This window comes from Acipenser ruthenus, chromosome 1, assembly GCF_902713425.1.
Source record: "Acipenser ruthenus chromosome 1, fAciRut3.2 maternal haplotype, whole genome shotgun sequence".
Taxonomy (NCBI): domain Eukaryota; kingdom Metazoa; phylum Chordata; class Actinopteri; order Acipenseriformes; family Acipenseridae; genus Acipenser; species Acipenser ruthenus.
The window spans coordinates 81,887,799-81,910,178 of record NC_081189.1 but is presented as its reverse complement, the minus strand read 5'-3'; the positions used below and the strand labels follow the sequence as shown (position 1 = coordinate 81,910,178).

Below are 22,380 nucleotides of genomic sequence, written 5' to 3'. Positions count from 1 at the left end.
TTTTCTTTCCGGAAGTTTGTCTCCCATCCGTCTGTAGTCTTGCCGAGCAGCAAGACCGCTTGCTCATTGTTCCGGTCTAAAGGGGCAGATCTGAGGAAACAGCAGAGTATTAATTTATAGGTTCAGCAATCCCACTAAAACCCGCCTCCCAGCCACTCAGAGAGGGGGAAAGCGCACACACCCTCTTCCGGGACTGCCGCCCCCCTTCCTGCAGCATTGTGCACATGTCAGACGGCCAGTCCAGATCTTTCCCTGTTACACATCCTCCTCAGAATGGCACCACCGGTCCATTCGAAATCCTACACCCCCATGCCTTCCTGAGAGAAAAAATCAGCATTTAGATGGAGCTTTCCTGCTCGGTGGACAACCCTGAAGGCATAGGGCTGCAGGGCCAAGTACCACCGGGTGATTCTGGCATTGATATTTTTCATCTGGTGAAGCCATGCTCAGGGGGCATGATCTGTCACCAGGGTGAAGTGACGCCCCAGGAGGTAGTACAGGAGTGACTTGACTGCCCATTTTACTGCAAGACACTCCTTCTCGATGGTACTATTGTTCTTTTCACGGGGAAGGAGCTTCCTGCTGATATACAGGACCGGGTGCTCGCTTCCCCGCACCTCCTGAGACAACACTGCCCCGAGACCTGTCTCTGACGCATCCGTCTGCAGGGTGAACCGCTTGCTGAAATTAGGACTGCATAGCACTGGCTAGCTACACAGCCTTCGCTTCAGAGCGAGAAAGGCCCTCTGGCACCGCTCCGTCCACTGAACCGCAGCCTTCTGGGTGAGGTCTGTCAAAGGCATAGCAAGCGTGGCAAAGTTCGGAATGAACTTCCTATAATAGCCCGCTAGACCCAAGAAAGAGCGCACCTGGGTTTTGGTCGTAGGGACCGGCCAGTCAGCCAAGGCTTTCACCTTAGCAATCAGCGGTCTGATCTGGCCGCTCCCTACTCGATACCCCAAATACTCCGACTCACTCTTCCCAATGGCACATTTCTTTGGGTTAGCAGTGAGCCCAGCCTCCCGCAAGGATTGCAATACCGCCGCTATCTTACGCAGATGACTCGGCCAATCCTCACTGTGGATAACCACGTCATCTATGTAAGCAGCGGCGTACTGCTGATGGGGCCGCAAAACGCGATCCATCATCCGCTAGAAAGTGGCTGGTGCTCCGTGCAACCCAAAAGGCATGGTCCTAAATTGGTATAACCCGAAGGGAGTCGAAAACGCCGTCCTCTCTCTGGATTCTGGGGTCAGGGGTATCTGCCAGTACCCCTTCGTCAAATCCAGTGTCATCATAAAATGAGCCGTGCCTAGACGCTCCAGCAACTCATCTACCCGGGGCATGGGATAAGCGTCAAACCTCGATTTCTCATTAACTCGTCTGAAGTCAATGCAAAACCGAGTTGACCCATCTGGCTTATCCACTAAAACAATAGGACTGTTCCAGTCACTTTGGGACTCTTCTATTACCCCCAGTCTCAGCATCTCATCAATCTCCATTTTTATTACCTGTCTTTTACGTTCAGGTATACGGTACAGCCTCTGGCGAACTGGCGCCCCCGGCTCAACTTCAATGTGATGATGGGCTACTCGAGTCTGCCCCGGGACGGGAGAAAACACATCAGGAAATTCCATCACCAGTGCCTGAGCCTGACATTTCTGTGTTGGTGTCAGATTTTCTGCAATCTGGACCGACCCTGTTTTCGCCAACACAGAAACATCAGGTCCCAGGTCTGTGACGTCATCTGCCTGCGCCACTACCAACGCCTCCTGTTGCAACCAGGGCTTCAAGAGGTTTACATGATAAATGTGTTTCTCTCTTCGTCGCTCCGGCTGGCAGATCTCATAATCCACCGTCCCAATCCGGCGTGTAACCTCAAAAGGTTCTTGCCACTTAACCAGAAGTTTCGACTCAGAACTGGGTAATAATAGAAGTACTTTATCCCCCGGCTGAAATGTGTGTAACCGGGCTCCTCGGTTGTACTGTGTCTCCTGTCTGTGCTGAGCCTGCAGCAAATTGTCATGCGCCCATTTTCCAACAGACTCAAGACCTTTGTGCAGGTCCAACACATACTGGACTGTATTAGTCGAATTATCTTGCTGTTCCTCCCACATCTCTCTGACCAGATCAAGCACACCCCGGGGTCTTCACCCATGCAGCAGCTCGAATGGCGAAAGCCCGTGGAAGCCTGGGGTAATGCAGAATGACCAATAGGTGTGTGTTTCCCGCCGCACTCCTCTCCAGCGGCCCAACCAAATCCATTCCAATACGCTCAAACGGAGCTTCCACTAGGGGCAACGGCACCAGTGGGGCTCGTGGGATGGCTCTAGGACTGGCTTTCTGACACTCCCCACAACGTTCGCAAAAACGTCTGACGTCACCATCCAGCCCCATCCAGTAGAACCGTGACACAAGCCTTGCTTTAGTCTTATCCCTTCCCAGATGACCAGACAAAGGAATAGCGTGAGCCAGCCACAGTAAATCCTCCTTAAAGGGTTGAGGAATCACCAACTGGTGACGCACTTCCCCGGTCTGGGGCAATTTGTCAACACGGTACAGGAGGTCTCGAGCGATTTCAAAGTGAGGGTACGTGGCGGCGCGTCTGGGCTCGACCACCCGACCATTAACCACCGCTGCTTGGTCAAAGAGCCTGCCCAGCACGTCGTCACGCCCTTGCTCGAGTCAGAAGTCACAGGAACGAGCTAAAAAATCAGCTCCCATGGCTTCCAGCTTGGGATCAGGTCGGTCCTGAGCGGAGGCAGCCGAACCAGACCCCTGCGCTGGCTCCGCGGCCTCCCCCCCTGACTCTTCACCAATCGCCCCCACCTGAAACTTCTCAAACCCCGTCCACTGCCAGCCCTCATTCTTAGCAGCCCAGCGCTCCCGTTTAGTTTTACAGGGTTTAAATTTATGACAAAACCACTCCGGGTCGCGAAAGGGAAAGATCTCTCCAATTACTTCCTCTTTCTTAGCCAATAGGGAGGACGGGGCCGTCAGGGCAGCCAACCAACTCTTGAACTGCCCACAGTCCCATCCCAGAACTACCGGTACTGGCAATTGAGGACACAACCCCACCTGCACCTGCGTCACCTGCTGGCCAATTTTCACCATTATGCTAACCTTAGGATAAGAATGAACATCCCCATGAATACATTTAATATGCACCCATCCCAATATTTGTTTATGCCTCGGTGAGATTAGGCTATCCTGTATTAGGGACTGACCACACCCTGAATCCAGGAGCGCCTGGGTTTTTGTACCATCCACTGTCACAGGAATAACAAAACCCGTCTGCTGAAGTGACTGAGGTAATTGAACATGCTTACCTGGTCGGCTGAGGTCTCTTCTTGATTGTTATTTTTGCAATAGAAAATGTATATCGACAGCGCATAGGTGCCAACGTATACCTGGTTGATGTGCAGAAGTACATTAATTTAATTTTTAAAACAGTTGAATAAACAAATGAATTGCTGTTCAGAGCAAACATAATTTCTTTCCTGAGAAAACCTGCCCCTTTCACTCAGCTGACTGCTCGGCACAATGCCTTTTTCACTTTGAAAGATTTGTAAGCAGCAGTAGCCCATTACAAATAAATAAAATAAATAAAAAAACTGTTGAAAGAATTTGTACATACCCACCACACTAAACACTTTAATAACTACTTTAAAGGATTTTTTTTTTTTTAAATGTAATCCTCAGTCATGGAACTCAATGTTAACATCCAAGCACATCTGCTTGAATGTTAGCATTGTTTCCAACTAGATTTCAAACAGAGCATACATACCATTCCATATTTGTAAATGTTAGGAAAAGCAAGGTACTCCTTGTTCTTCTGTTTAAAGAAGCCACATGAGCAGAGCAGGCTTGTGTTGTTAGGTGTTACTGTTATTCCAGCTGTACCACCTTCTTAGGACTTAAGAACCACAAGGGTGGAGGTTACCCTGGTTTAAATTAACCTGAACTGCCTGGGTGTTAGTTCTGTATAATATATAATAAAATGCAACAAAAAAAACATATTCAGTAAATATCTGGAGTTATTATCTGGAGACTCGTATATTACTTGATTAATGTGATGAATAGAACACATGACAAAAAACATTTCACATGACAAAAAAGATGTGACACTTGGAAGAAGACACATCTGAGACCAATGTACTGTACTTCCATCTCTCATTTAAAGGCAAAGGCAAAGTATACACACTAGATGCTCTTACATTAGTTGCAATAAGGTCTAGTTGATCTAAGGGGCTCAAGATGTATCTAGTTTCTTTTGCTATTTCTTTAGGAATGGAGGATCTAGTTTTCCCAATATTTAAATATTTTGTTCTGAATAAATGTGTTATGATGTGGATGTGTTTCAAAATGATGACATGGTAGAGAATTGCCATTGCATGTTTACTATCAAATGATTATACTGGTCAATTCTTAATACCAGACTTTACTGACCTTGACATTTTCAATCTTTGATTCTGGAATAGAAATACATTCTGTGACTGAGAATAAAACCAAGTTATGGAAAACATATAGTATAGTAGCAACTTGTCTAGTACTTATTCTCATGCTCATAGAATGTTGCTTCATGCATTTAATAAATAATGCAACACATGTGTAAATACTGTTAGTTAATGTACTTTATAGTGTTATTAAAATAGTGGAGGTGTCTATTTAAAAATTTAACATGACTGAAACTTTTTTTGTTTTGCCAGATTGAAGAAGGAGGCAGGGCTTGCATTGCTGGCCTGTGCAAAGGAGACGAGTTGGTGTCAATAAATGGAGAGCCCTGTTCAGACTTTTCACACTCTGAAGCCACATCTATCATTGAAAGCCTGGCTGACAGCCTGCAATTGCTTGTGAAACGGTAAATATGAGAAAAATAAGCACAATTGTTAGTTGTTAGTCCACTTTACCAATTTTCAGTCAGGCTCTTGTAGTGTCAAAACATCTGTCTAGAAGTTGTAGTTGCTACCAAGCTGAAGTGAAGTCACCTTGCGTAATGTTCATTTAAATGAACACATGAAGATTATGGTTTGCAGCTCTAGAGACAGTCCTTGAATTATCCACAATGGAGAGACAGTACACTCAGCAGCTTCCCATATTGATGTGTGGAGTTTAAGCTTTGCGTCAATCTGAGCTCAAATGGATTTAGAAGCGGTCCAAAGTCCACACAAGATCCATAGTGCCCTTGGATCCCCTTGACCTGGACTAGCTCCCGGCTGTTTACTGGGCTTCTGTACAAGGGCGCCTATTTAACGCACATGGTGACCACTGGGCTTCTGTTAGGGGGTGCCCATTTAACCCCCGGCCTACACCCAGAGCCCCCTTTGTCCCTTCTTGGGGCTTCTCTCCGGAGGACAGCCCCAGCACTGGTGAAAGCCCCTGGCTTACTGCTGGCGTTGCTTGCGAGGGGCACACCAGCAGTGGCACTGGAGCGAGGCACTCCAGCAGCCACTAGCAGCAGCACTGGGCACTCGAGCAGTGGTGCTGGCAACAACAGCGCTAGGGCACTCCAGCAGTTGCACTGGCAACAACACGCTTGGCCCTCTGAATGCAGAGATGGTAGGGGTGCTGCCTGGCTTCCGCCGCGCTCCTCTCAGCATCATGTCCAGGGGATGCTGAGAGCAGCACAGTAGCTCCACTGCTCCTACAGATGGCAGTTCCTGTCACTCTGGCACAGTGGCTCCTCCCCCTTGGGCATGCAGGACGGCAAATCCTCCCTTTTTCGCTCTCGGGCAGGCAGCTCCTCCCTCTATGGCCCTTGGGCAGGCAGCTCCTCCTTTTCTGGCTCTCGGGCAGGCAACTCCTCGCACTCTGACTCTCGGGTAGGCTGCCCGTTCTCCGACTCTTGGGACGCAAGCCCCTCCTTTTCTGTTTGCCTCAGCAGCGCCTCAGGTGGCTTGCCCTTACTCCTCCACCAGGGGAACCTTCCCCAGGAATATCGTCAATGACTCTGGACACAGCAGTGGCTCTTCTCCAGGTATTTTCTCCCCTTTAGCCACAAGAGGGGGCTGGGATCCAAAGGCCAAATCTCAGCTACCTCCATGTCTCTCTCAGGTGGGTGGTCTTGTCTTGCCTTGGCAGGACTCAACGTGTGGGTATCTACTGAGAGACGAGAGAGACACAGAGGGTTTGTAGTTGAAACGACGTTCAGGCGTCCAGGTTTTATTTAAATCACAGGCAGCTGTAGTGCCGCCACTAGGGTACCAGCAATGATAGCCCTTGTGCAGAAGGAAATACACACATGTGTACATAATTACAAAAACACAAAACAAAACACAGTGGATAAAACAGCTACAAAACAAAAGGTGGCCAAGCTTGGGCTAAGCGCTGCTCCCAATAAAAGAAAGGGAACCTTCTCCCTACACAAACTAAATAAATTTAGGAGGGATAAAAAAATTCCCCTAAATTAATCCCTACCCTAAACACACTGTGGTCCTCCTGGTTAACTCTCCTTGGCTATCCACGCAGGGATGAATCTTCATGCTGGTACACAAGAACAGGAACAAACACCAAACAAAAGAAGAACAAAGGACTGGCTTTCCAGCCCCATTTTAAGGACAGGTGACCAGTGTTAATTGATCATCAATTATGCAAGTGACATTTAGTTTCAATTAGGCAGTATATCTAGTCACACTGATCTGTGTTTTTAGAAATCCATTATATTTTACAAAGCAACCAATTTTTATTTACAAACCCAACCACACATACACTATTTACAGGGGCAGTCCTCAGCCCTGCCACAGTATGCCAACCAGGGAAAGGGCACAGCTACATCAGTGCTTCTTCACGATTGTCAAAAATTCATTCTCAGGAATTTCACAACAGGCTTATCTGGATAATCTCAAAACAGGTTAATCTGTTTATAGTGTACATTTTTTATATAAATTTGAATTACAAGAGTCGAGATAGATCTCTGAGTCTGAGTATAACACTGAAATCTCAGCAGCAAACTCAAGTCTCCATGTAGTTCAATCAGTAAAGCATTAAGATCATAGCATTGAATCCCGCTGTTGATGTACTTCTCTTATTATAATCATAGTATAATAAAATTGATTTGGAGTTACATCGTATATCTTTTACCAGACATAATTTGCTTTAATTTGAAATTCATATTACACTGAAGCTACAGTATTGATACTGCTAAGTGAGGAGGTGGTAACCACCAAAAAAAAAACATATTTATAGTACGTAGCTCGAAAAAAAAAATGTCAATGGAAATAATAGTAGCGGTATCCTATTGGCACATCTTTTGTACAAATCTGTAACAAATCTCTTTTGTTCTACAAGGGAATCTTATGGGGACACAGGTAACAAATAATGACATTTAATCATCCTCTAAGATAGAAAAAGAGCAGGGGTGACAAGTAGAATGATTCATCTCCACCTGTTGTAAACCTGGGTTGACACGATTAGGTAAGTAAAATTAGAATATTTCTGTGATGTCATTCTAAAATCTTACAAAGTTGTTGTAAACACCCCTTTTAATGCAATGTACGTTTAACTCATAGCATGGTTCTTACAACGAGCGACATACGAAATATTAGTATAGGACCTCCTTAATTACCATAAAATGACACCCACTGGCGTGCAACTCAGGAGTTTGTTCTAAGCCCATGTCATAATGTTTTTGTTGTTTTATATGTAGCTATGCTTTGTGTATTTTCTTTTTCTTCTATTAAAATGTTATACGTTCTCAATGAAAAGACAAGCTTGTGGAAAGTTACTGACATGGCCGCATTCCTTATTTGGGTATGATATGTGGAGATTGTCTGTCTCTTGTACTCTTCTTGTAGAAATATATCTTATTAGCAGGTTGTGTGTGTCAAGTGCATGAATTGTGAGTATGTTTATTAGAATGACTGAAAGGATATCAAGCTACACTGGAAAAAAGTTACACAAGAAAGAATTGTTGAAGAATGATGTAACCAAAGGTTAGGTATAAAAAGGCTTGCATAGAGCTCTTTTGTTGGACCAGAGGAATGAAGACTGCGCACTCTATTGTCTCTGAAATTGGTAATTGTGCGCAATTTTTCGTATTTGCATGCTGAATTTGATGTTTAATAAAGTATTAAACTGACTAATTGTTGTATTGAGCGAATCATTGTGGGTTTAACCACAAAATGAGCCAGTAACACATCGAGTGGTTCTGGGTCCATTCTCATTTAACATGAGAAGTCTCTGGATATCTGTTTCTGTACAACCCAATTTGGAATTATATATGTAATAGACATCTTTGGGTAATACTGTTAAATTAAAAAAGTAAAAAATCACATTGGGATCTGTAATAAGTCACATTTTAAAGGGGGTGAAAATGCCTGCAATAATTCCTTAGTAAATCAGCCTATTCATGGTTACAGTCATCATATGCACGGAGGGGGAGGGGGGGGGGGGGGGGGGGGGTATAGACTGATTCTAAACACAAAAGGACTGTGAATATAAACATTTCCATTTCTGCTACCTCGTTACACCCACTCTAACTGCAGTTTTCTACTTTTTTAGGCAGCAGCTGGCAGTTTCATTGCCTTCTAAAATATGACACAGCCATTTTTCTTTTCCAGTTGCAGTTCAGTTACAGATAAAATTAAAATGTTAAAATAAGGTAGGGATTAATTTTTTTTTCAAATCTAAAGATCACTTTATCTAACTGTAATTTCGCTTCAAATATAAGCGAAAACAATCATTTCTGTGTATGACTGTACAGTGCAGCTCACTCTGATGCTGATGTTTTATACAGCAGTTATTAAGGACATTGAAGGAAAACAAATTATTATCCTTTTTTTGTTTTTTACCTCTGGATCTGTAAAAATAGAAAGATAAAAGCATTCTTTTTTTTTTTTTTAAATACATTTTACATCGCCAATTTTTTGTACACTTGTTTTTTCTCCCTAATTTTGTATGCCCAATTATTATCTGTGTCCTCGGCTCACCGCTCGCAACCACACCGACTCGGGAAACGGCGGCTGAAACACACGTCCTCCGAAATGTGCCAATCCGTTTTTCGCACTGCGGCTCCACAGTGAGGCCACCAGACCTATAGTGCCGGAGGACAACACAGATCTGGCGGCTCCACTGCAGAACCACAGGCGCCCTATCGGCCACAGGGGTCGCTGATGCGTGGTGAACCGTGAACCGTGGATTCCCCTGCCGACCTAAGCCCTACCTACCCTAGGAACCCCGGTCACGGTCACCTGGATTCGAACCTGCGATCTCCAGGCTATAGGAGGCAAGGAGGCTGTGTGGTCCAGTGGTTAAAGAAAAGGGCTTGTAACCAGGAGGTCCCTGGCTCAAATCCCACCTCAGCCACTGACTCATTGTGTGACCCTGAGCAAGTCACTTAACCTCCTTCTGCTCCGTCTTTTGGGTGAGACATAATTGTAAGTGACTCTGCAGCTGATGCATAGTTCACACACCCGTCTCTGTAAGTCGCCTTGGATAAAGATGTCTGCTAAATAAACAAATAATAATAATAATAATAATAATAATAATAATAATAATAATAATAATATAGGGCACATCCAGCACTCCACGCGGAGCACTTTAACTGGATGCGCCACTCGGGAGCCCCTAGATAAAAGCATTCTTACCCAATCTTAAAAAAACAGAAAAATCCCCATTAGAAATAAAATACAATGTAAAGTAATTAGCATTTTACTTTTTCTTGAGCTCATTTACAGGATAGTTCTTATTTTGAACAAGAATATATTGGGTCCTTAGCAGATTACAGACAGACACAAAAAAAGTTCACTCCTCTATCAATATTTACTGACATATTTGGTCCTTATAACAAAACAGATACAGCTTGTATACCTATATTCTCTTGCAAAAAAGTCAAATGAGTTCTAGATTAGATCACAGTAAAATGTATTTCATGGCCCAGGCCCAACTGTCCCATTTTGTTCAAAGAATGAGCTCCGCAGGTCCCTCCAGGTGAGTTACAGCACTTTGGACAGCTTACAAACCTTTTACGCTTCCTTGTTATGTGTGCCTTCCTAGTTTTTATGCACATTCCTTTTATTGCTGCTGTTAGTCTTGTCCTGCGATTATCATGACCAAAAATGCAACAAAATACAGAACCTATATACTGTTCTATATACAGGGTGATTAGAAAGTAAGTTTGCCACATCAACACACCATATCTCATGTGGTAAACTTACTTTCTAATCACCCTGTACTTACCATCCACTTTCACCTACTAGTTTTAAGGTTTTGTCACACACAATTTAAAGTATGACTTTCTTCTTGGTTCAGGTCTTCTTCTGGATTACATGAGCTCTCCGATCCTGGCTCTGAGAAGGAATACTTTGGTGAAACCAGTGCCTGTGTGGGCCTTGAGAGCACGACTCTGCAGATCTGGCCATCCTGCAAGGCCCCCACTCCAAGAGAGCTTTACATCTCTGAGTCTCAAGATGAAGCCTACTATGGAGAGACAGAGAGCGACACAGACCTGTCAGGGGGCACCAGACAGGGCAACCCCAGATTTCCTGGAACAGATATGGAACACCTACGAGAGAGATGCACCCTAGAACCTCCTAGCAGAGGCAGACAAAAGGGAGAATTCCACCCCGGAGCAGTAGTGGAGATCCAATTGTCCCTCTCAGATCACAAACACAGAGACCCCCAGGCAACTGCTGTCAGTGTTATGAGAGGTGAGAAAAGCAGCGCTTTCAGGGGAAATCAAGAAGAGGATGGCCAAGACCTTGAATCAGCCGATTCAGAGAGTAACAGACAGGAACCAATCCGCACCATCAAGACCCAGTCTGTCCAGCTGTCTCGGGTCAAAAGACAGGTGCTTGGAGTAGACGAATTGGTTAGCTCCTCCTCCTCGTACGGCCAAGTGGAGGTGACCAAAGAGTACTCTGTCTGGGACCAGCAGCTTCACCAGGAAGGGGAGGAGGTGGTAGTGGGGTGCAGGTCTGAGTCTGGTCTGAGTGGGTGTGATTCTCAAGTGGAAGGAGGGCACATTGAAGCACCTCCTGCTTCTGTCTCCTTTGGAGTTTCATCAGAGGGTGAAGAGCAGGGAGAAGAAGAGAGGGATTCAGAGTCAGAGAAGGATCACAGCAGACCTAACAAGCACCGGGCAAGGCACTCCAGTAAGTACAACAGATCCCATTCATTTCAGCTGGTTGGTTTTTTGAATGGCTATGGGGATTTGTTTTATACAAAAGGAGCATGAGCATCTGTTTTTAGTATTTTTAAGAATACAGATGTATTTCCACATTGTACGCGTCACTCTTTGCAAAAAAAAAAAGATAGAGAATTTTGCATCCCAATAAAGTTAAGACTGAAGATAAGATGATAAATATATATATATATATTTTTTTTTTTCGATTGCTTTTTGGCCCTTGAATAGGTATTGATTTGCCAAAGCAGATAGGAACAGACACAATGATGGAATGTGTTTATTTCCTAGCAAAATCGTTTCCCAGTCTGTGGGTTTTATTGGAAGAGGGTGTGCGAGGTGACTGTTCTGTTGCTTGATTGGTGGGGATAAGAATAAAATGAGAGCCACTCGGCTGGCTGATGATGCTTGCAGAAGCGTTTGACAGACACCAGCATGTGTAATCCTGGCTAGTTATCTGATCCTTTAAAACTGCAAGTCTTGACCGCAGTGAAAAGTGAACTCCCCATTTCTCCTGCCTTCTAGATCTTGAGGTTAGTCTGAAAACCTATGAGAAAACTTTTTTTATTGAAAAAAAAGGAAGGGGGCTTTTTAAACTGTCTACTTGCAACTTAATTTAGTCAGTTAATGTGTAACTTTAAGGTGCATGTTTAGTTATGAAATAGTGCAGCAGCTTCAAATTTAGCCCCATGAACTAGCCTGCTATTAACCTAGTTTGTATTCCAAGGCTATTTTAAAATTTATATGTCTGCACCATTTGCACCAATATGTAAAAGTATGGTATGCATGTATGTGTACAATTTAGTTTATTTAATTTAAATGGAAAGAGTTACAAAAGTTATAGTTACAGGGAAATTAAAGAATTCCCAAAGGGTAAATACACAAGTGTTATAAATCAATCATTTGTCTAAACAGCAATACATTTCTTGCAGCAGTGTTAGCTGTGTCTGAGGATTAAAGTTAATAGCCTAGGAAGTCATTTAAAAAATGTATAAAATTGTCAATAGATTCACAGGTAGCCTTGGCACTTTTTAATAGCTGATTTTGTTTGATCAGACCGATTGAAATATGTCTCGTTCTATTTTACTTATTGATATGCTGGAAAGTCTGAAACTGACACATCATTTATGAGGACTGGGATGCAAATTTGAGGAGCTGCATAATACCAATTGGAAATGTTGCCATCATCTTATTTCATCATATTGTAAAATTAGTGCCTACAGAAAAGCATGACCGATAGATGAGCAAGGGGTGTGTAGGCAGTAATGTGCAAGACCGGTGATCACAATAAAGTTAATCAAAATTAATTTTTTAATGTTGAAAAGCAAATAAATATAGGTGTGTGTATGTATGTAATTATGGATGGATGGATGGAAAATGATGTATACCTTACCCTATTTATGTATATATTAGATAACGTCAATAAACAGAAAATGTTGTACATTAGTACAATTAACAAACTTTCAGCATCTGTAATCTTTATGAATCAAGGAAAGACCCAGAAAAAGAAGAGAAATTGTATGATACTCGTAATGTAGTTACATGACACCTAACCCTAAATAAGTAAGGTGTGCTGTCTTGTCATGGATTGAACAACTATGTATTCAAACATATTTATACAATCCATTTAGATTTTAAATCAAAATTTAAAATAGTTTTCTGTGGTAAAAATACAAATATATGTATGTCACTGGGAACTGAAGGATTTGTTAATGGAAATTAATCTCAAAGTATTCAACTGCTTTTGGCTCCATTGGCAATATTAATATGGACACTGCATTGCGTTTTACTATTCTCATGTTTACTGCTGGCAGAAAGTTGGAAGAAGCTACCTTTCAACAAACATATATTTAATTGTACGATAGATAGATAGATAGATAGATAGATAGATAGATAGACAGATAGATAGATAGACTGCCTTGCATAAGTATTCACCCCCCTTGGACTTTTCCACATTTTGTAGTGTTACAACCTGGAATTAAAATGGATTTAATTGGGATTTTTACCATTTGATTTGCACAACATACTTAACACTTTGAAAGTGCAAAATATTTTTTATTGTGACACAAAAGTTAATTAAACAAAAAAAGACATTTGTTGGTTGCATAAGTATTCACCCCCCTGAGTCAATACTTGGTAGAAGCACCTTTGGCAGCAATTACAGCTGTGAGTCTTTTTGGGTAAGTCTCTACCAGCTTTGCACATCTGGATCCTGAAATTTTGGCCCATTCTTCTTGGCAAAATTGCTCAAGCTCTGTCAAGTTGGATGGGGACCGTTGGTGAACAGCAATTTTCAAGTCTTGCCACAGATTCTCAATCGGATTGTGGTCTGGGCTTTGACTGGGCCATTCTAAGACATTCAGGTTCTTGTTTTTAAACCACTCCATTGTAGCTTTGGCTGTGTGTTTAGGGTCATTGTCCTGCTGGAAGGTTAACCTCCGTCCCAGTCCCAGGTCTCTTGCAGACTGAAACAGGTTTTCCTCTAGAATTTCCCTGTATTTGGCTCCATCCATCTTGCCCTCAATCCTGACCAGTTTCCCAGTCCCTGCCGATGAAAAGCATCCCCATAACATGATGCTGCCATCACCATGCTTCACCGTTGGGATGGTGTTCTCAGGGTGATGAGCAGTGTTGGCTTTGCGCCACACATAGCGTTTTGCGCCAAGGCCAAAAAGTTCAATTTTGGTCTCATCAGACCAGAGAACCTTTTCCCACATGTTTGCTGTGTCTCCCACATGCCTTTTGGCAAAATCCAAACGGGATTTGATATGGGCTTTCTTCTCGCCACTCTTCCATAAAGCCCAGCTTTGTGAAGCGTCTGGGTTATAGTTTTCCCATGGACAGTTTCTCCCATCTCAGCTGTGGATCTCTCCAGCTCCTTCAGAGTTACCATTGGCCTCTTGGTTGCTTCTCTGACTAATGCCCTCCTTACCTGGTCACTGAGTTTTGGTGGACGGCCTTCTCTAGGCAGAGTCGCGGTTGTGCCATATTCTTTCCATTTTTTAATAATGGATTTAACGGTGCTCCGGGGATGTTTAAAGTTTGGGATATTTTTTTATCCCAATTGGTGCTTCTCCAGAACTTTATCCCGGACTTGTTTTGATAGCTTCTTGGTCTTCACGATGCTGTTTGTTTAGATATGCTCTCTAACAAACTCTGGGGCCTTCCAGAAACAGGTGGATTTAATCTGAGATCATGTGACACTTTAATTGCACACAGGTGGATTCCATTCAACTAATTATGTGACTTCTGAAGGCAATTGATTGCACCAGAGCTTATTTAGGGGTGTCACAGCAAAGGGGGTGAATACTTATGCAATCAAGACTTTTATTGTAAATCATTTTGAAAAATATGTAGATTTTTTTAGATCAGTGACAAAAAATCCTAATTAAATCCATTTTAATTCCAGGTTTTAACACTACAAAATGTGGAAAAGTCCAAGGGGGGTGAATACTTATGCAAGGCACTGTGTATATATATGTGTATACATACATACATACATTGATAAAGTTATTTTCAAATTATACATAATAAAACATTGGGAAAATGGTTGTGTGAGACTCATGTTGATCTGTATATCCATTTCAATCTGTCTATACTTTTTATTCTGCTAATTCATTTTTGTATATACAGATTCTGGCTCTACATCATCACCTATATTTAATTGTTCTGTTCATTCTGATAACTGTTTTAATAGCATACACCTTCTGAGATGATATGCTGGGAATGAATCGTTGCATGGGTTATTAATAGTCTGTTTTAACTGTGCTGATAGCTCTGTGAATCAATCAGTGGCGGTATAAAACATGGCCCAGTAAAACTTTATGTCTGGGAAGGTGACTATTAGCTTATGCTCTTAGCCTACAGCCCCCCACCCCACTTGTATTTCTCGGATGATGTTAATACATTCTTCTTCTGTCTTTTGATTCTCTCTCTCTGTCTCTCTCTGTCTGTCTGTCCCTCCTTACAGGGCTTAGGCGCAGTGAGAGCCTGTCGGAGAAGCAAGTGAAGGAGGCCAAGTCTAAATGTAAGCGCATTGCCTTGCTACTGACTGCAGCTCCATATTCCAGCAACAAGGGGGTGTTGATGTTCAAGAAGCACCGACAGAGGGCCAAGAAGTATACACTTGTCAGCTACGGGACCGGAGAGAGCGAGCCAGAGGAGGGTGAGGAAGGCTACGACGACGCCATCGAGGTCACTTTACTGGCCACCAGTGAATCAGAGCTTGACGAGGATTTCTTCACTGATGCCAGCGGCCGAGCCCGCATTGTGTCATTTGATTGGGATACAGGATTGCTGGAAATAGAGAAGAAGCTTAACGACGAGGAAGAGATGCAATATCTGCCTGAGACCAAGGGCAAAGGGGCCCTGATGTTCGCCAAGAGGAGGCAGAGGGTAGACCAGATCACGGCTGAACAGGAAGAGATGCGAAGGATGGGGATACCAGTGGAGGACCACAGGGATGCTGGTACACAACAGAGTTCAGGGGTCACTCAAAGCACTTCTTACCAGATGCAGGAGAGCTCTTACTCACAGTCCTCAATGCAAACCAAAAGCCAGATGAGCCAGGGTTACATTGACGTCAATCAGCAGATGAAGCTGCAGCAACAGCAGCAGCAAAATCATGGCCACCCTCCTGGAGGGACCAATGTAAATGGAGTCAATGGGAGGTCCGAGATGGTTCATCACAGTTCTGCTTACCAGAAAACTGAATCCGAGAAGTCTAACATTACCAACAGAATGGCCAGGCCCTTCACCGGTGTGCAGAACAGAGTTCCAGCACCGTTTTCCCCTACTAGAAGTATGACCAGCCCAATGTCAGATCTGCCTACCCCATACTACTCTTCTCTCAGTTCTCAAACAGAGAACAAGTACAGTGTGGTAATACCTCCTGTGCCTGTCACTACTCACTCGCAAGTGTGGTCACCAACAGATTCTGGGGAGCAGATTGCATCCCGAGATGAACGGATCTCAGTTCCAGCAATCAGGTCCGGGATTTTGCAGGAGACACGAAAAAGGAACTCTGCAAAGCCCATGTTTACCTTCATAGAGCCACCCAAGGTGTCACCTAACCCTGAGCTCCTGCACCTTCTTAACAAAGGGGACAAGCGGGCCCCGCTGGCAGGCTTTGAGTCAGGCCCAGAGGAAGATTACCTCAGTCTAGGAGCTGAGGCTTGCAATTTTCTGCAGTCCTCTGCCATCAAGCAAAAGACGCCTCCTCCTGTAGCTCCCAAGCCCTCTATCAAACCAGCCTCGCCCCATTGGTCTCCTCATCCAAAGGTATCCAACCAAGCTCCATCCTTCCCTATCCAAAATGCAGTACCGGCTCCTGCTCCTGTGAAGACTGTGGTGGCTCCTCAAGCTCCCCAGTCAGTGGCCTCGGCTCATTCATATTCCTCCAAAACACCACCCACCACTCCAGTTGGTAATGTAATGGTAATGAAGGATAGAGGTGCTGAGCTGTTTGCAAGCAGGCAGTCTCGTATGGAGAAGTTTGTGGTGGACTCCTCAACCGTGCAGGCCAACAAACCCAGATCCCAATCACCAACCCCATCCGTGCCTTGCTCATGGAAATACTCACCCAACATCCGAGCCACCCATCCGTTGTCCTACAATCCCACCCAGCCTCCCTCCTACCCCACAGGGGCAATCAAGAACCAGCCCCAGTCTGGCCCTACAGGGAAGACCAAAACCAAAGGGAAAAAACCCACCAAAGTTCTCAATGCTTTGGATATCATGAAACACCAACCTTATCAGCTCAACTCCTCTCTCTTTACCTATGACCCACCCACTGATGCCAAAGCCCCTCTGCCCAAAGCTGCACCTGCCTCTTTAAAACAGCCCATCAAGTATGACCCCCTGCCCCCTGTGAAGTCAGCTGGACAGATGAATGCTGCGTATTCCACCCCACACCAGAAGCCTCAGGTGTGCAAAGGACCATCCTATGGGTTATCTCCTTTGTCGCCAGCCGTGCAAGATGGTTCCTTCCAGCTTCCTGCTAACGCCTATGCAACCCCAAGCTACCCGCTGTATACCAAGCAAGAGTCATCATCATTAGGGAGCACTATGCTTAGTGCTCCCAGGCCCAAGTTTTCAGCCAAGAAATCTGGAGTAGCAGCCCAGGTGTGGAAACCAGCAGTTGCGGAAGAGTAATTGGTTTTGCTGAAAGGCAAGAGTCATGATAGAGTTGACTATAGGCTTGAAGTTCTGAGGGTGCATTAATGTTTTAGATAAATAGTTTCCTTAAATTATCGTAAAGCCCTCAATAAATATGAGATATATCTCATTATACAGTAAAAGGATACCATAGCACTAGAAATAAGAATTAGTCAAACATGCATTTTATTTTGTAATCAGCAGGCTGTAAAAAACAGATTTATATTCAATCAAGACCATCTAACAGTGAAATGTAGGTAATTTCAGCTCATCAGCTTCAACTTTTGGATGACATTTACTATAGAGTGACCTGTAAGTGTATGTCTGAATGGTAGTTCACTATATGGTAAAGTTGATCTTAAAAAAATGATTACAAAGTTTATACTTTTAAATAGTACAGCATTGTGTTTATTACAGACTGCACATTATTATACCCATGTCATGAATATTGATCTTTTTAGATTATTTTTTAGCAGTCCCTGTAGTAAATACAGTATACAAGGGTCTATGTTTGCTAGATACTAGTCCAATGGGTAATGAAATAAGAGGTTTTTTGTTTTTGTTTTTTTAAGCAAAGCGGGTCTTGCTTTTATTCTTCAAAATAGAAAAAACAAATATAATATTAATATGTAACTACCTTAGAATATCCCTTTACATGATAGGTTCAAGACTATGTTGTGTCAACAGCCAAGCGTATATGTATTGACTGTAATGTTTATTGGAACTGTGGATCTGTTTTGATTTTGTAGCAGTAGTTAGAGAAAGAAAGTGCTTTTGGAAATGTTGGAATGTAAGATGTAGCTGGGAGAAGGACTTGCTTACCTAATGAAAAAATATCAGGGTAAGTGACTTAAAGAAATCTGCCACAGTGGCTTTCGGAAAAGGCAGTTCTGTACTTTTATTTTATATTTGCAAGCAGGGCAAAGTCAGACTGAAATACTATTTTAAATTAGTTGACTCAGTATGTAAGAGTAAATGTTAGCAATTTTATTTTTATTCAGTAGACAGTGTTCATTCGAATGTGAAGCACAAAAGTTAAGTCTTAGTTTTCAGTAAATGTGTGTCAGGGCCATAACTAGTGGGGGTGGGGGTGGAACCTAATATTCTTGGATGTGTGTCATCCAGATGGATATTGAACGAGTTTCTTTAGTTAAATCAAAATATCCTACACAAATTTGGACAGTGTGTTTTTACTTTTAACTTTTTTTTCTGGCTGTTGTGTTTTGTGACATCCCCAAAGGTAACCTATAATATGTGTTAATTTTGGTTCTGTTTTGTCCAATGGGTGGATTGTTAGAGATCACATTCTAATGCCACCCTAGCTATGGCCTGCACATTTTCAAGCTTGAAAGTCACAAGAAAAAAAAAATGTTCACGCCTCTATGTATGAGCTTTTCCAACGCTTTCCTTCGTTTTTGTATTTCACCTTGCATTTTCTCATTTGATTTAAAACACCAACAGGATAAAGACAACAGTATCACCTAAAACTGTGACTACTCCTAAAATTAACCAAAAAAAAAAAAAAAAACCAACATTTCTTTAACTGTTGTGAGGGAAGACCAGTCTCAATTCTGAAGAATAATAACACACTGGTGATACTGCTTCCTTTCTTCTCTATTTTTCTTTCACATATTTCTTTCCAAGGTTCACTTTCTGTAAGCTTCTTCATGGTACTATTAAAGGACTCCTTTATCCATTTTTGTTGGGGTTTTATTTGTGGGTTACTGATGCATGTACCTTTTTATAGTCTCTAGAGATCCAGTGTACATTATAATGTACCTTTTTCCCTAAAAATTAAGAGGTGATTTATTTGGATCTCAATTATTAATATGAAAGGGGACTGAAATTCAACAAAATTAAATATTTTGGGTCACAACAGGATAAAACCATTATTCTCTTAAATTCTTCATAAATATTTTGCTGTTATTATTTTACATATTTTCAACAACATCCTTAATTTCCCTTCTTTTGTAATTGCTTCACAACTACTTAATTTCTTATTTATCGGCAGCCTGCTGTAACAACCTATTTTGGTCTAGCATTCCCAAGTGTGTCTGTAATCAGTTTTTATGTCCGTAAAGAAAAATCTATGCACCAGTGAATGTGTTCCATTTTAAAACGATTCCTTGAAAAGTAAGCCACTTCAAATGACATTTTAGAGTTTTTCTGGAATGAGGAAACCGTAGACAACTGGCACTTTGCTTTCCACTACAGAACTGGATTTAGCTTGAATGTCCATTGGAAAAACTTAATAAATGACTTAGGGGTTGATTGGATTGTTTTACAACATTTGGGAATCCCAATGGATTTCATCAACCACATATTGTACGGGGTAATCCCAGGATATCCATCTTCCAAATAAACTTTATTCCCAATATAGAAGCAAGAGTAGTGACATTTTCAAACAGGTAAACAAAGCTGGTGTCCATATCACATAGGCCAGGTTTGCATGCAGCTTAGAAAGTCGTCACACTCTCTCCATAATCATTATTTATGTGAAGTGCACGTCTAAAACAGTGTACGGCTTGCTAACAAGGCGTACAATTTACCAAAAACTCATTTTTCTTTTGCATGGAAATATTTCCGGAAGCCGTACATCATGCTATAAGACTTTAACACTGAAAATCCTGTTTGTGACGTAACCTCACTCAACTTTCTACAATACGTAAAGGCTGTACCATCAAGCAATCCTTTATTATTTGAGATCTGCTGGAAGTAGCCATGGCAAGGTTCTTTGACCAAATAGGAAAACATAAGCATACAGTACAAGGGGTTTAGATACCTTGTCAGTTTTTTTTTTTTTTTGTGACCCCATTTATTCAAATTAGTTGCAAGTTATTGCCATTTGACTCATAAAATTGTAATGCTTTATAGTTTGGTTATTTTATAAGCAACGTTATAAAAATTACTGAAGCGACTACAAGTAAAAAAAAATGCAGCCCTTTGAAATACATAAAAAATAAATAAATAAACAACTAAGCCCTTTGCAAAGCACTATTATTTCTGTTAATCCTTTTACACTTTTGCGATCAGATAGTCGATTGCGTTAAGCTTAGACTTTTCTGTCCCTTAGCTATAAGATGCATCTGTCATGGGTGCCTACCAAGGACAATAAAGTCACATTTGTGCCCCTACAAATTAGCATAGCTGGGAATTTGTTGCCAGTGGCTTTATTATGGCTGCGGGCTTGACCGTCCACCTACTGTTAAAGTAAAATCTCTTAAAACTAATTCATTGAGGAAGATTGGTTTTAGAAGAAAAAAAACATGAAAAAAATTGGTTCCACAAATTTGTTCAAAAGCTTAACATTAGTTTGCTGCAAGACATAACACAGTTACAGAAAGTCCACTGTCCCTGTGGAATTCAGATTCAGGTATTGTAAGATTATGCCAGTATCATCAATTGCAAAACACACACACACATATATATATATATATATATATATATATACACACACACACACATACATATCTATCTATCTATCTATCTATCTATCTATCGAGAGAGAGAGAGAGAGAGAGAGAGCACTCACAATGCTCCGACCCTATAAAATTTTGACTTCAGCGACAGTTAAACGAGTGTGATGCATATCTGATTATTTCATCTGATTTGACGTGTATGTAGGTGAGCATGTTGTAACCTGCCCCCTACCACCCAAACACCCCCTTCCCTGCACACACACTTTTCGTACAAAGAACAAATATGTTTGTGGAACTGTACAGGGAGACGTTCATTCTTTAACTGAAATTTGTGAGTTGGGGGAATACCATAGCAGTAAATGACAAAAACGTGCCAGTTTTTTCAGGGAACACAAAAAAGATACAATGTCAAAAATACATAGCTGATTAGGCTCCCATTTAGATGTACTGTAGTTGGTTTTGTTGGTACAGTACTATATTTTCAACAGAAGCAGTATTTTAATTCAGAACGATATGATTCTGAAAATATAACTTGCCAAAAGAGACGACTGGACACGTGTACTGTAATACTGTATATACTTTTAAATCAGGTACATATTGTAGCAGTATGTCAAATTCCCCATTAACGAACCAATAGCAGAATGAAATCAAAATGTTACCCATGCACAGAACTGCTTAAAACGTAAACACAATGCAATTTAGCAAAAGATTAAAAAATAACAGTCTCCAGAATTAAAACCATATCCAAAATAAGTGTTCAAAATTGCAGAATATAGTGCTTGATAAGGCCCTAATGTCACAGTTCACTTGCAAATGAAAATGCACAAAAAAACTAAAGATCACAGATTTTTAAAAAATGCATCACAGTATCTAAAACTGTTTAATGATTCACTTTTACACTACCGTGCCTTGTCTTGTTCGCTTTGTTTTTGGCGGAAGCGCTGTGTAACTGCAGTGCACAATAATAACAGGCCGATTTGGCATCACAGAAAATAAATAAATAAATAAATAAACACTGGCTGTGACGGTTAAACGAGTAACCTGGTGACGGAGTCGGAAATCACGTGTGACGGGTAAAGGCTGGTTTTTACTTCCAACAGCAATCCAATTTTTGGTCACAGTCGGTGATCTCCGACGGTCGGAAGGACATCATCCGCACTGCCGCGAGCTGCGTCTTTTTTGAAAAGTCGTACGGCCTATTCTTGTGTGTCTGCGGCCGCAAAACACACAGGCTCGGATGATGAAAAAATCCAACATTTGTTGCATGGTCGCAAGCCAGTAAAGCGCAAGTTTTTGAGGAACCCAATAAACATGAACAACAGAACAGGATTTTAAATTTGCCTCTAAACTGAATGAAATTAAAGCGTAAATGAACCTTTGCTAAAATGAATCTTTTTGCTTACATAGGCTACCATGAGCAGCAACCACTTGTATAATAATAACAATAATAATGAATACAATGTATTTTTATTTGTATTATTGTTATTCTTTTTATATATTTGAGTCACTAATAAAGTTAATGTCGCTATTTATTTTCTGTATGCAGTTACTTTCCCCATCAAATCAGTAACGTTGCTCAGCTGTTCAATATGTCTGATCGGAGGCAGTATGGAGAACAGCTGATCAGTTTTACTTGTTTGCAGCTCATAAAAATATATACAAGCCAATTTACATATTCACTTCATT

The 22,380-nt window shown here is 42.0% G+C and overlaps 1 protein-coding gene across 1 annotated transcript in view; it reads left to right on the top strand.

Annotated features, from left to right (window-relative positions):
• Positions 1-22,380, top strand: part of LOC117420837 (synaptopodin-2-like) — a 53,395-nt gene that overhangs the window by 18,863 nt on the left and 12,152 nt on the right. Inside the window, exons 2-4 of the mRNA XM_034034519.3 lie at positions 4,710-4,861; positions 10,249-11,090; positions 15,090-17,242. Coding sequence (XP_033890410.3) covers positions 4,710-4,861; positions 10,249-11,090; positions 15,090-17,242 — 3,147 coding nt within the window. The remainder of the gene's footprint in view (positions 1-4,709; positions 4,862-10,248; positions 11,091-15,089; positions 17,243-22,380) is intronic.